At 40.0% G+C, this 15,026-nt stretch overlaps 1 protein-coding gene across 4 annotated transcripts in view; it reads left to right on the plus strand.

Moving 5' to 3' along the window:
- MSH1 (MUTL protein homolog 1) overlaps nucleotides 1-15,026 on the plus strand; it is a 512,649-nt gene that overhangs the window by 461,696 nt on the left and 35,927 nt on the right. For 3 of the 4 annotated variants that reach the window (XM_089392823.1, XM_089392822.1, XM_089392820.1), the window contains exons 19-20: nucleotides 13,051-13,111; nucleotides 13,529-13,828. In XM_089392823.1, the coding sequence (XP_089248949.1) occupies nucleotides 13,051-13,111; nucleotides 13,529-13,828 (361 nt within the window). The remainder of the gene's footprint in view (nucleotides 1-13,050; nucleotides 13,112-13,528; nucleotides 13,829-15,026) is intronic. The other variant, XM_089392821.1, reaches the window with a different exon arrangement.

The following is a 15,026-nucleotide window of genomic DNA, read 5'->3' on the forward strand; positions in this document are numbered from 1 at the left end:
CACCCAGAGGAACTGCATGTTTGGCTGACCACTCGAATGGCAAGCTTTTGGAGATGGGGTACTCTGGCACCATAGCTTGTCCACCAAGAATCTACAAGTTAAAAGAAAAATGAGAAACATAAAAAAACATTGAAATTCTAAACTTGAAAGTTTGAAACTAACTGAAACTTACCTGGCATTTTGGTCGTCCTATTCTTAATAGCCATGTTAAAACCAAATGTGCCACCTCCCATCCTATAGACCTCCATTTCTTTACAAATCTCCTCACGTTCTTGGTCAGATGACACCATCCTCTCGACACAAGTGAAGAATCCATCCATCACCTCGGCATCAAATCTGAAACCACAAGCGTAAGAAAATGCAGGGTTGAGGTAGACACCTGCAGCATGAATGGGGTGATGGAGGGTATTGTTCCAGCGCTGATCAATCACTCTTCATATGACCTGTTGTTTCTCTAACCCCTCGTCTCCCTTATCTGCATAATAAGCACGAATGGCTTCTTTGGCCCTATCCATGGCCTCATACAAGTAGCCCATTGTGGGCTTGTCTCCATCAACCAACCGAAGAACCTTTACCAAAGGTTTTGAAATGGCACACACCTCCTCTACTCCTACCCAAAAGCTCTGATCATCTGAAACTAGTCTGCATATGCCCTCTCCCTCAGGTTTGCAGCTAATAGCTAAAGAACGCCAATCCGCTGAGAGAAACATGCTCTTCACCTCCCACATAGAATTCAACAGACTGAAGAGATATGAAAGTAGTGGCAAATCGTGTAATGGCAGGCCGCACCAACTCTTTGTTGTTGGTGAATCTTCTCGTCAAGCTAAGCACAGATGAATGATTATATATAAATTTTGTTATTCTCTTGGATGATTCAACAATATCCCTCACAGTAGGAATCTTACCTATATCCTCCAACATCAAGTCAATGCAATGAGCAGCACAAAGTGTCCAAAACAAGTTAGGATACCTCTCCATAAGCATCTTGCCAGCTGCAACATAATTTGCAGCGTTCTCCGTTATGACTCGGACAACATTGCTTGGGCCTAGTTCCTGAATGAATAGGTCCAACAACTCACATAATGTACGTGCATCTTTAATGTGTGCAAATGCATCAACAAATTTCATAAATATTGTCCCCTTGGGACAACTAACCAAGAAGTTAAGAAGGGTCCTACCCTTGTGGTCAGTCCAACCATCTGACATGACTGTGCATCCAGTGTGTTCCCATGATGCCTTAAACTCTGCCAATCTAGCAGTGCAATCAGTCTTTTCATCTTGAAGAAGAGGCCCTCTCAACTCTGCAAAGGTGGGGGCTTTGTACCCCGGGCCAACGACAGCAACAACATCAAACATAGGCTGGTAGAATGGTTTTGTCTTGGCAATGTTGAAAGGAACGTCACTCCATAGAAGACAACTACTGACCAACCTGTTAGCGTTTACCTTTTCCTTTTTTTTCATTGATGATTTGATCCCAGGTTGTGAACTAGCTGTTATTCTAGGAACAAAAAAGGATGAGATAGAAGGATGAGTACCTATGGGTGAGGAAGGTGATGCTGCTGTAGAAGCACTGCCACTCTCAATTCCCCCCACTCTTGAGCCCCCTACAAGTTGGTTTCTTAGTGCTGCCCTGGTGTCTTTTCCGTCCTCTTTATCCATCAATGATTGAATGGCCCGTCGGATGATTTCTGGAGTTGTTTTTGAGCAAAGTTCAACATTTTGCCTCGGAATTTGCCCCAAATGGAATTTTAATCTGTTGATGCCTCCTGACATATGCTTGCCACACAACTTGCAAGTCAAATACATTCTATTGACCCCCCAGTTTCGGGTGTAGTATCAGGCTCACCAAACTCCCACATAGCATCCAAAATCCTTGGCATTTTGTTTTAAACTTTGAGCTTGAATTTAAAGTTTAAACCTGGGCACAAAAAAAATTGAAACAAATTAAATTAGCAATGATCCATCAAAATAGTAGCAATGATCCATCAATTTAATGACAAAACAAAATGTCACTGTAAGAAGAAGATATTTTTTTTGAAGAAAACAATGGATTTAACAGGGACAGGTTGCTTGGTTATTTAATAACCCTTTAAAATATGTGGATGAAATAAATGAAGTCTTCCTTCAGGTATTTTAAGATGGATGGCAGAACTTATTGAATAGACTTTTGTTGATTTGCCATAATCATCAAAGAAAATTTGCTTTTGAATTAAAAATTAATTGGTTATCATAAGTTTTTTCTTGAATTTATTTAAATAATTACTGTGAATAAATCTGGCTAATTGGTAGAGGTACGTTTACTGGCATGGGATGCAGATTGTTGTGGATAAGTTTGTGCAGAGTTGGATGCTGTAGCACTTTTAAAAGTGCAAATCAATAGTTGGGTTTCTAACTTTCTATACCTCTCTCTTGGTATCATCTAGGGCATGGGCATGTATTGTAATGGACTTGGTTTGTTTGTAGAAAAAGAGGTGGAGTTGTTGCAATGACCGTTGGCCACATTTACATGGTTTAGTTTATATTAATTAGACATCACATCATCTAATACCCATGGAAAACACTTCACTCCAGCAACATGTAATTTATATTGCACTTTGAAGGGAAAATAGCCCACTAACAAAGCTTGTAACAGCAGTATAATTTCAAGTCTATAATCTGAGATTCTGATATGAAGTTATGAACATTACATCATGATAAAATATTAAAATGATGAACCTAAATATGTTGCAGCAAGAAGATTTCATTGACTTCCTCCTGCAGCTCGAATAGGTAAACATAATATCAAGCAGATGTCCAAAGATAATATAAACAATAGTGCAACAACTTATGTTAAATTCAAATGGGTACATATCACTGGAAGATGGTTATAGCAGCCACAAAACTCAGATTTCTCCTCTGAAATATCTCAGGAAAACTACAGGAATATATGGTTACCTTCAGCAATAACAGATGCACTTAATCAGCTCCCAAATCTGACTTATATGGTTTGGAAATTTGTCTCTGTGCACAACCATCCAACTCAGCCACAAGAAAGGGTTTAAAGTTCTGCTACACGGGTCTGTCAGCGAGTTAAGGGTTTGGTGTTAAGTTATAAACTCAGAACTGTTTAACTGTGATTGTTGAGTGTTGACAATGGACTGTGGACATACCTTGCCGGCTCCTCTCCACGCAATGGCAGTTGCAAATGGAAGTTGGATTTTCCAATTTGGAAACGTAACCCTCATTCTCTCGATTCTCCACAGCAGCCAAAACAGCGAACAATGAAAACACACAACAAAAACTAAATCGAAATCACCCTTTGCGGCTCTTTATCCACGAAAAAAAATTCATGCCGATTTTTTCCATCGACTCGCGATTTAATCGGGATTATTTCGATAAAATCGCGATTTTTTCATTTACGAAAAAATCGCCAAAAAGTCGCCCAATTTAATCCTTTTGCCCAAAAAATCGCAATTTTAGGAATAAATCCCGATTTTTTCGGGACTTTTTCCACACTGACAGGAAGACAACAACTGAAATCATTGCTCTTGAAGCTAATACACACCAATGGTCCCTTCCAGCAGTGGGGTTTAGACTTCATAGGGGAGATTAATCCACATTCCAGTGGCCAACGCAGGTGGATTTTAGTAGCCACTGACTATTTTACCAAATGGCTGTACCCATTAAGAAGGTTGATCACCAGGTTGTCATGAAGTTCCTAACCGAGAATATTTTCACTAGATTTCGCTGCCCAACCAAGCTAGTCACTAATAATGCAACACCTTTCAGAGCGAAGGAATTGGTGGACATGTGTGAATCAATGGGCATTCAATTAGTGCATTCTATCTCATATTATCCTCAAGGCAATGGCTTGGTTGAATCATCAAATAAGAGCCTGGTAAGGATAATCAAAAAACTGCTAGAAGACAACAAAAGAAGCTGGGATTCCAAGCTGAAGTTTGCAATGTGGGCTGACAGAGTTACCACGAAGAAATCCATAGGGAACTCTCCATTCAAGCTGGTGTATGGTACTGAGGTTGTTTTTGCTATCCAATTGACCCTCCCTGTGGCCAAGTTCTTGCAGGAGGAGTTGGATGAAGGAGAGGACATGGCAAGGAGGATGAGTGACTTGGTTGAAATCCAGCAGATCGGGAGCAACTAATTGAGAAGTCAGCAATACATCAAAAGAAGATCAAGGAGGTATTTGTAAAAAAAGCAAAGATGGATAGTTTTCAGGTTGGTGACTGGGTCCTCAAGTGGGATGCGTTCAAGGAAAAGAAGGGTAATCATGGCAAATTCGACGCCTTGTGGACAGGACCTTTTGTCATTGCTCAGGCTCACACAAACAACACCTTCGTCCTTCACAATCTGGAGGGGGAAGTGTTTTCGATGGCCCAATCAATGGGCAATTTCTAAAGCTTTATTTCGTTTAAGGTTGTAAAAGCCTTAGCTTTGTAAATATGTTTTTGTCTCAGTTTTTATTTTTATGCAAAATTGACTCCATGCCCAATGGAACACTAGGAGGAAAATTTGATTTTGGTTTTATTGGAAAGGCAGTGGTCTACAGTTCTTGAAACCTCACAGGGAGGCTTTCATCCCCAGAAGGAGACAGTGTTAGCCTTGACGTGCAACACTGCTAGTTTGAAGATTAAAGGAAAAGGATGGTCCACTTTACTGTCCTGGAAAGGGCCCCACACGGGCCATCACTCCACTCTCCCCCACTCTTCCACTTACATTCTATTTTGCTCATATCTTAACCCGACCCTCACTTCATAGCAAAACCCTCTTCTGCCTTAGCCTTAAATAAATTAACCCAAAACCCCCGAAAATCCTTACCTTTCTGTCCATATGCGCCCTCCGCACATTTCTTGAGGACATCCCGTACCTCCATGTCCCTCCACTGTCAATCTCTCCCTCTAATCTGATGACCCACGTTTCACCTGATCAACGAGACATGCCCGATCGATCTCCGCCGTTAGATTACTCCTGCTAGATCTAACGACTGTCGCTCTTATCGCGCGGACAACTAGCGAGAGGAGTACTCGCCCAATAAAGGCGGTTTCTCTCTCTCTTCCTCTGCTACGTGGCGTGCAATGAGTGGCATCGGGCAGACTCCACCCTTTACTGCTTACCGCCCGATAGAAACCATAACCACCCAAACAAAACCACCCCCGGGGCATTATCGTCCAAGCACCTCCTCCGCCCGATAGCCATCTGATCTGTCCATCAAGATCCAACGATCCAGAGCTTTTCCACTCCCGCCAAAGACTGCAAGCCTCATGCAATTGATCTCCTCTGTCCATTTCTCCCGATCGAGCAGCCCTCGTCCATGACTACTCTCGTTTGTCCTTCACCACCCTGCCATTACTATGTCCGTTCGATTTAATTCATCCAACATCTACTCGCCTGTTCTCCACCACTAGCCATTACTCTGTTCTTTCTAATTAGCACGTCCAGCCACCCATGCACCTCGTACTCTACTTCCTATCAATTACCCGAGAAGGAAGGTGGTTGACTTTGTCAGTATTGTGACAGTCAGGCCGCTGAACTGAAATACTAGAAAGCATGGCCGAAAGAGGAAGGACACAACACGATACAAGCAAACAGAATTAAACAGTCATGGAGCCTCACTAGCACAATCAAGCCAGCCACCTAACAGGGCAGCGTTGTACCAAAATTAATTATCGTTTTCGTGATGGAAGGAGAATCATGTCCTTGTATGCAATCAGGCAGTTAAAGACAGTGGTGATAGGTTAAGACACCTCAAGCCCTAAAAAGCTCGAGAGCATTGTAAAGAGCTATAAATAGCTAAAAGTAAGATGTAATCAGGGTTAAACTTCGGAGACTATAGAGACTTTGCTACTCAAGCTTCTCATCTTCATTCATCAGTAATACAAGCTTCTTTTGCTGTCATATGTTCAATATCCCAATTTCTCTTTTGTTCTAAGCTTGCACTTGAACAGGCCGTTCAGGTTTCTTTTGTGTCTAATGCTAGATAACTGTCATCTTATCTCTGCGTTGATGTATTAGATTTGCAAGTTTCATTTACTTTTTGTCGCTGGCCATCATATGTTTATGTATGTATTTGCTGGTATGGTTAGTATTCTCCATTCATTCACCTAATCTACAAACTATTGAGCATTGGTGGTCTAAAGCCTTGTAGACTGAGGGTGTTCATGCATGTCTTGAGTAATAACAGAGTCAAAGTGGTTATCCGGCTTGATCCAGACCATTATTTATTCCAATAGTGCAGAGAACAATATTGAAGATTATATGTTACCAGGCATCTCCGAGCTGCAACCTAGGAGAGTTTCCTAGAGTGATCACAGTAGGCTCCAGCTTAGCATAGACACGAGTTGCACCAAGTGAAACCGAGCTGATGGGGATGATGACGATGCTGTTGAGTTAGAGTAGGACCCACTAGATGTTCCTTCCCGTGCGTGAAGACCTCAAAAATGCTGAGTCACCACTTGCAAAATAGTTGCATAGAAAAATTTTAAATTTCTGAGTTTGACTGTCTTTTCCCGCTCCAAAACAAAACAATGTCTAATAGTTCATCACCTGTACCTTATGACTCCCAACAAGCATCAAAATACCAAAATCCTCCATAGTTTTCCTCAAAAACATGTAACCCTGGGTAATTGCAAAATGAGCCTAGCTACACAAATTGAACTTTCAGTAAATGAGACAGAGTATGTGATCAGGCACCCAAACTACCTCCTTCTCTTCTTGCTGGATGATGGTTTGGCCTTGCTAGATGATGATTTGGCCTCTTTACTGGAGGTTGTTTTAACTTCCTCAGCTGGCTGTACTACTATAGGCAGGTTACTAGGTGGCTATTTTGACTGTTTGATCTTCTTGAGTTGTCTCCTAGCCTTTGCCAGTTTCTGCTTCATCACCCTCAATCTTTTCCTCAAAATTAGATTTCTCATGTAATAATTCTTTAGTTTTCTGTGTAGGGGAAGAGTCCATTTCATGAATAGTTTGGCTCCATCAATTTCAACCAAAGCTTCTGCAACCCAAACATCAGCGTTCGATATGGTATCATTGATGGCCCTCTTGTATATTTCATTAGTCTATGCTATCTGATCTGCTTGCCTTTGGCAGACCTCAATCTCTTCAAACAACCTCTGATACTCCTTCCATTTATCAAACATTGGCTTCTCTGTTCTTTGAAAAGTTTCTTTCATCTGCTCCTCCCATTTAGTTGTTGACCTTGTCATAGGCTTTCTTAGCTGCACACTGGGTTCTCTTTCCTCCTCCACATCAATTACTTGTTTTCCTTTTTCCTAAGCCGAAAGTCTAGGAGGCCTCTTGGACTTGTCACTTTCTTTCTACTGGGTTACTTTTGTTGCTGCGTGCCTAAGCTCTCTGTTTTCTTTTTGCGACAAAGCAATATGAAGGTGGGCTTTAGCAAGGGTGTCCTGCAACTTTGTGATTTCAAGATCTTTATCCTCCATCTGAACATCGTGTTCCTCCCTTGTACCTTGTTCTAGCATGTCTTCTAAAACATCAATGGTCTGTTGAGGAGTTGGCTCCTCAATCAACTGCTTTGTAGAAAATCTAGTCCTTGGCATATGTATAAATTGTGCTTCTTCCACTGGTATCTTGCTTTTCCCTTTGTTTGCTACTCTCTTATCCTTCCTTGTTTCCTTAATTGTCTTTGTAGCTTTAGGTACCTATGCCTCTTCCACTGTCACTTTGGCTTTAGATGCCTCTATCTCTTTAGCTTTAGGTTCTTCTTCATGTGTTTCCATTGGAGAAATGTCTGCATGAGCCAACAGACCTGAAATTGACAAGAAGCTATCCCAAGACATCTCCAACTCATGTAAAACCAATAGTTTGATCAGTGCAAAATGAAATAGACTAAACAATTGCTTATCTCCTTTTGATTGAACCGTTTCTGCCATCTTGCTCAGGCTTTTGAATAGGTAATAGGGTAAGTTCAAACTCCTTTTACTGGTGAAATGCATAAGCAATCTAATGTGGTATTGATACACCTTGCTAAAGCGACCTTCACATGTAAAATATCTTTGTATAACCTTCAACAATTGACTATAGTGATCCAACAAATAAATCCTTGGAAATGTATTGAAGGTTGATCTTGTATTGAAGCATAATTGAAGGAATCTTCAAGTTTTAGTGAAATAAGCTGTTGAAGAACATTCTAAGAGTGGTGTGCAAATATATTGGAGAAACATTTAAAGAACATTTGAACACCTTGGAAAGTTCTTGGGGCAACCTATTGATGACACCTTGAGGGATTATTGAAGACATCTTGTTGAGAAACTTTTGTTGTTCTTGTAGACATTGTTGGAGTCCATGATGCATTGTTGAAGCCATCATGAGGTGAATTGGAGAAATTGTTTGGGTATGATGAAGAGCAGTGATGACGCCTTCTAAGGAGACAAGGTTGTCATTGATGACATGACATAGTGAAGGGATAGCTGAGGATTGACGGGGCTCGTTGAAGAAGACATTGGGAGTCTTGGACTATAACCAAATACATCTTGATGAAGTGAGGGTTGGAGCCTCGAAAAGACAAGGTTGGTGCCTTGGAAGATAGGGTTGGAGCCCTAGAAGATTGGAGTCCTCAAGAAACCAGGTTAGAGCCTGAACCAGATATAGGGTTGGAATCCTTAGGGTTGGTGCCTTAGAATTGACAAGGTTGGAGCCTTGGAAGTCCAAGTTGGTGCTTGGCAAATATAGGTTGGAGCCTGGGAGATTGAAGATCGATGTCTTCATCTAGGGTTAAAGCCCTACATATATTGTACTTGATTTATTGAAGAAATTAATAAAAACATTTATTCTTATTGTTGTTCATTTTTTGTTCTAAATATTAGTGATCTAATTGGTAAAAGTAACAATTGAAAAGGAATACTGATTCACCCCCCCCGACCCTCTCAGTATTTCCATAAACCTAGGCAAGAAGTTGAAATATTGAGGTATAGTTTCTTGCTAAATTCTTCCGTTGGTATAAGAATTTGATATGGCTAACTTCATGCTTCTATAATTTTGGTTGTACTTGCTATCTAAGTTGTGCAGGTACATCATTTTCAAGTTGGTAAAAATGATTGTAATTAAAGTTGATGTGATAAGCATGATATATGAATGACTCTAATAAGAAGGATGGAAGCCATGAAAGATTCTTTGATGTTGTAAAGAAGAAGCTGATCTCCTTGAGTTAAGAGGGAACATGGATAGAAGATCTCCCTGAGTTAAGAGGGAGCCTCGATAAAGGAAATCTCCCTGGTTCAGAAGGAGAGCATAGTTTTGATTAGAGAATAAAGGATATGTTGATGTATGTAAAGTAGGAAAGGAAAGTGTATGATTAAGGAATCTTCTGTCAAAGATTCGATTGATAGTCCTACTATGTTGAGAAGCAACATCTGTTGTCTGAAATTACCCCGAAGGTTTGTGTTTGTTTATGAATACATGAAAGTATATTATTGATTGGGGTTGTGTTTGTACAGGTAAATCTCTCGAAGGCTTTGATAGCATGCTAGTTATCGATCAGTTTGATCGAGAGAGATTTTTTGTCCTTGATCTGCTGGATCAAGGAGGGTTGAGGCTTTGTGATTGAAGCATTGTGGGGAAGGACATCTAGCCAACACATTGTGTTGATGTCTAGGTCCCGAAGTTGGAAAGGTGGCATTAGTCATTGAGCTCTGACACGCACCTGGATTTCTAGGTTGATGGTTAGCAAGTAAGCTTGATGGTACCTAGAGAGGCTGAAAGCTTGAGTCCATCTTAGTCCCACCCAAATAGATTGACTTGGTCAAGAATCTAGTCCATGGCATTGCAGTGCCTAAATTAAGAGGCCAATGGATAGATTGCCCTAGTCAGGAATCTAGTCCGTGGCATTGCGGCGCCTAAATTGTTGAGAGACCAATGGATAGATTGCCCTGGTCAGGAATCTAGACCATGGCATTGCGTTGCCTAAACTTCTTCATAGACGATGTGGTTTGAGATCTTCCATGTACCTCCTTGGTTAAATGTAAATATGAATACCTCCCTAGTGAAGAGGGAGTGTTGGAAAATGTAACTAGGTTTATTCTTCATAATTGTACTTGAAGTCAAAATGTAATATATTTGTCAAAATAATTTTAATATTATTGAAATTGACTTATTAAAGCATGGGTTTCATGCTTGGGTCAAATATCTTAGGTCAAGCCTCCATTGAAGGCCTTAGGTAAATTGTCAAAGTCAAATTTTTGTTTGAAGACTCCTCCATCAAGGTCTCCTTGTTGTCAGCTTCAAAGGAATCCTCATCAAGTCCGCTACCCTCAAAGGGTTTTCCCATTTTAGGGTTGCATCCCATGTTGATAAGCTCTTATACTTTTAGATATGTACATGTGGCATAGCCACTAGTATTTTATCACTTGTTTGACTTGTCCACTGAGTTAGGTCAATATTGTTAGTTTATTCATTCCTAGATTACATCTAGGATTTTTTTCCTAATTATTATTATTTTATTTTGAGGAGGTCCGAGCTTCAAAACTAGATATGAAGAAGCCTCTCCCACTTGTTATGGTTGTTGGAAGTTTGGGTCTTGAAACCCTTGAGGCTCATGTTGAGGAAATTGTATTAAAATTATTGAATGGTTGAATAAAGCGGTTTGTGGATGAGGAGATATTCTATATATTGATTCCCTTTTCTTGCTGGAATGCCTGTCTCCAGAACCTTTCATGCAATGCCCATTGTTTTCAAGGCAAGCTCATCATGTTGCTTAATGTTCCTAGGTTAGGCTTGTTGTTTTCATAAGTTGACTCATTGTTTCAATCAAGCTTATTATGTGTTTTCATTGGCTCATTGTTTACGCAAAAGTGAGGTATGAGACCTTTCCTTGTGGTGTTGATTCCGAAGTATGGGTAGGAAAAAACATCTTCTTCCTACTACTTAGCGGTAGGACCTGGTTTTGAGCGAGCTGCTTCATTGGGTTGGTGGGGAAAGTGGTTCAAGCATGATAGCATTGGATGTGGCAATGTCATAGTAGGTGGAGACCTAAATTTCACTATGAAGAAAAGAGTGATTTGGTGAAGGAGTGCTAGACCCGCCTCTCCTGTGATGTGTAGCCTGTCAAGTTGATTCCCATTCGGAGGAAAAAGAGATTGATATATGATGATTTTAGAAAAGATTGATAGTGTCTTTGTGTCTAATAGGATATTGTCAGAGGTGGCCAGACTAAGATGATGGGTTTGCCCAAGGGAATATCAAAGCAATTGGTCTGTTTTTGAGCGCATACACACGAAGAAGAGAAACCGTTTGGAACAAAAACAATTAAATGATCTTGTTTTTGTGCAATACAACCTTCGACTGAGGAGGAACCAAATGATGAGCAAATCACCTGATCTAGATCCCATTGTGTTGGACGATATTGATCCAACATCAGAATGGGTGGAGGAGACTGAAGATCCTGTATTTGAGGCTGATTTTGATATCGACATGGTTTTAGCGGGGGATGAGGCAGATTATGTGGCGGCATCAGAACCAGGATCAGTAGCGGCATCAAGGAAAGGCAAAGAACCAATGGAAGGCACTAATCGTGCAGGTCGACAAACTCGTGCTTCCATTAGGTCCACTTCTATTGTCATTGGTGGCATTGATACTGAGGTTGCAGATCAGGCTGAGGCATCCTTAGACTCTGAACTGGATGATGTCTATGTAGCTCCTAATGATGATCCTGTGTCTAGTAGTGGTGATGGACTTGATGATTGATCATGTTTACACTGTAGACTTGTAGTAGGTCAATGGCCTCATAGCTTGCAGCATTGTTTTTGGACTTTATAGGCCATTTAGAGCCTCATTTCTTATGTATTTTGCTATTTTGTCGATGATATGTATTGTACTCGGTGCCATTTTGATATATTCACCTTTACATGGTATATAAATGAGCAAACTTTAAATATTTTGTCTCTATTGGCTTGGAATCATGGTTTTACATCTTAAAAATAGTTTTGTTTCATTAAAAATTAATTATTTAATGTATTTTTTTAAAACCGGTTCGTTTAGACCAAACCAGTCCCGGTTAGACCGGTTCCGGTCGGTAAACCGGTTCATTAGGTGGACCGGTCCGGTCACCGGTTCCGGTTTTAAAAACATTGACAAGGATTTGCATGCTATGGAGAATCACATCAGACAGATATCTGAGCAAAATGCTAGTGGTCATTTTCATGAAGATCTGTTAACCATCAAGAAGCTACGGGACTCAATGAGGGCTCTACTAAATTGGCAAAGTGCCCATTGGAGACTCAAAATTAAGGCTTTATGGATTGAAAATGGACATGACAATACTCGCTTCTTTCATAAAGATGCCAACATGAGGAAGTTCATGACCACTATCTGAGATATTCAAAATGTAGAAGGGGCCAGAATAATTTTTTTTTAATAAATATTTGCAGGAGGCCAAGGATAAGTTGGATGAGTCGCCACTTGCCTGACAAAGGAGTGCAAGTTTGGCACAACTCATTTTCAATCTCTCTGCAAGGAGCTAGAAATGGCCAATATTGCAGAGATAGTGGAAATTTCATCATTTTCTCCAAGGGTTATAGAGGACATTCAAAGGGAACATCTGATGGACCCTGTGACAAAGGGTGAGTTAAAAGAGATTGTTTACTCATTTCAGCAAGACAATTGTCTAGTTCCTGATGGTTGGCCCATTTAATTTTATATAGGTTTTTATGGGCATATAGAGGGGGTTCTGTTGGCTATTGTTGGGGAATCTGGGAGATTTTCACGTGTTGCCCCTTCATTTTTATCCTTTCATCTCTTGGCATTTAGGAACGATGCGGACACTGCAACATTCCAGTTATCAGTAGTTGTATATTTTAGTTCCATGAACCTACACTTTTGGTATTTGAGGACATTAATAAAATATGCCATCTTATATGTTGTTAACCAATTTTCCACAACAGCTTGTCTGTTTTGTGCCTGGTGATTTTCCTTTATCTTGGTGTAATACAAGGCCATTTAGCATGGAATAAACTTGCTGCATTCCATCGGGTGTACTTATTTTTTCCTTTGATAGCTAATATGTGATCCTGAGTTTTTTGCTGTTTTGTACTTGTGCAGTGAGGGAAGGAAGCGAAATTGGGCCTTTCCAACATTGATAGAGTCTAATCAAAATTCATCAGTAAGTGTGGTCTTAGACATAGTGTGGGACTGATCCTAAATTTTGTTGTTTAGAGTCGGATTGTACTCAGAAAAGCAAATGAGGTCTTGAGGTTAAAGTTTTGTTATTGCAATGCAGCCTGAGTCTTAAGCTGTCCTTTTTATAGGCAGATCAGTGTACTGTATTTTTAGGTTCCAGACATTGCTTGTTGACCTGGTGGATTCATAAATTTTGAAGTCAAAGTTGATGTTTAAATCCAGTCTGTTATTGAATGTTATGAGTAAATAAGCTATAAAATGATTGTTGACTCTGTTAAGTAGCTATTTATTTACTGAATATGTAAAAAACATCTAAGTTCTGGATCATGAGAATTTGTTTTTTGGACTCTCATTGGCTTCTATTAAAATCCTAATGCCTTGCAAAATTCAAAACTTGCAGGGAGGAAAATCAGGGAAAGTGGGAAGTCAGTTAGAAATTGTAGGTTTAGTGCCATACTGGATCAACATATTACAAGAACGAGCTATTCAGAATACGATTCAAATGCGATCACTGTTTCTTCTTACTGGTCCAAATGGTGGTGGAAAGTCCAGTTTACTTAGATCCATTGGTGCAACAGCATTGCTCGGCATTTGTGGATTGATGGTCCCTGCAGAAATTGCTACTATCCCGACCTTTGATTCCATCCTGCTTCATATGGGTTCATATGACAGCCCAGCAGATGGAAAAAGCTCGTTCCAGGTATCATATTTCATCGAATTAATGTCATTGTGCATCTTTCATCTTTCTTTGGATTGAGATAATACGTTTCCTGATAAGGTCATTCTTTGACAACCATTATATTGGTTGTTGTTAAATGCCTTTGGGATGGAAAACTAAAAAAGAAATCAAACTTGCTCTCTATGCCCCAACTTGAACACTTCCTAATGATAAATGAACTCAAATAATATTAGAAATGACTATTTATATTCACCTGGGATGGCTTTTTACCTTTCCGGGATGACCATTCCCATTACTCATGGAAATGAAGAGCTTTAAAGAATGCCAATGGATGTGACTTTCATCTTACTTTTTATCTGTTACATGTTTGCCATGTTTTCCAGCTGAGGTTTAGTCTTAAAAAATATTTCAATAGAATTTAACTCTTAAGGTTAGAGGTCAACTTATGCATACAACTCAGCTGGAAAAAAGATTGGCCTGTTTATAGGGACATTGTAAATTTGAGGTTGTAAAACCATTGTAGCTTAAAAACCTTTAAAAATGTCTGCAAAAAATTTGATACCATACACAATTGCATACTTTTTAAATTGTGGTTTTCACATAATAAACTGAATATGTTTGTTCATTTTCTTGTCTACATTTCCTGCACATACCAACCTTTGGATGATAGGCTTTGTTAGATCAATGGGAATAGGAGTCAAGTGGATTGAGGCTATAGCATATATGGGATGTCTTCCCGCAAAATTTAGCAAGCCTTGGAGAGGGGTACCCTACAAGTCTAAAACTAGGCCATGTGACAGCAATGGGGTGATGGCCCACTATCAACATAGCTAAAACCCCCTGTTCTTTATGGATTTTCACCAATGGGAGGAGTCTCGGTATGTGAGAAGGTCACCTAAGATAGATATTCAAGTGTTAGGGTACAAGGTGACTCAAATGGGCACTCTACAAGAAAGACACAACAATGGCTCAAGGCTCCGATTGGATGCAATTCATTTTCTATATAAAGACCTAGGGAGGGCTATTTATGACCTAGGGCTTGATTAATTGGTTGAGTGGTGGAGAGACCCAGAGCCAAGACACAAGGAAAGGGTTTCCAATAGTGATTTTCAATGAAACTAAGGTGCATGAAACCCTCAAACAAGCCTCTAAGTTGATAGAACACAAACCAAATTTTACCCTAGGGCTACAAACTAGGGCAAATAAATTTATGGATAAG

Source organism: Pinus tabuliformis, chromosome 1_1 (assembly GCF_031772625.1).
Source record: "Pinus tabuliformis cultivar Carrire ecotype Pingquan chromosome 1_1, CPIR1, whole genome shotgun sequence".
Taxonomy (NCBI): domain Eukaryota; kingdom Viridiplantae; phylum Streptophyta; class Pinopsida; order Pinales; family Pinaceae; genus Pinus; species Pinus tabuliformis.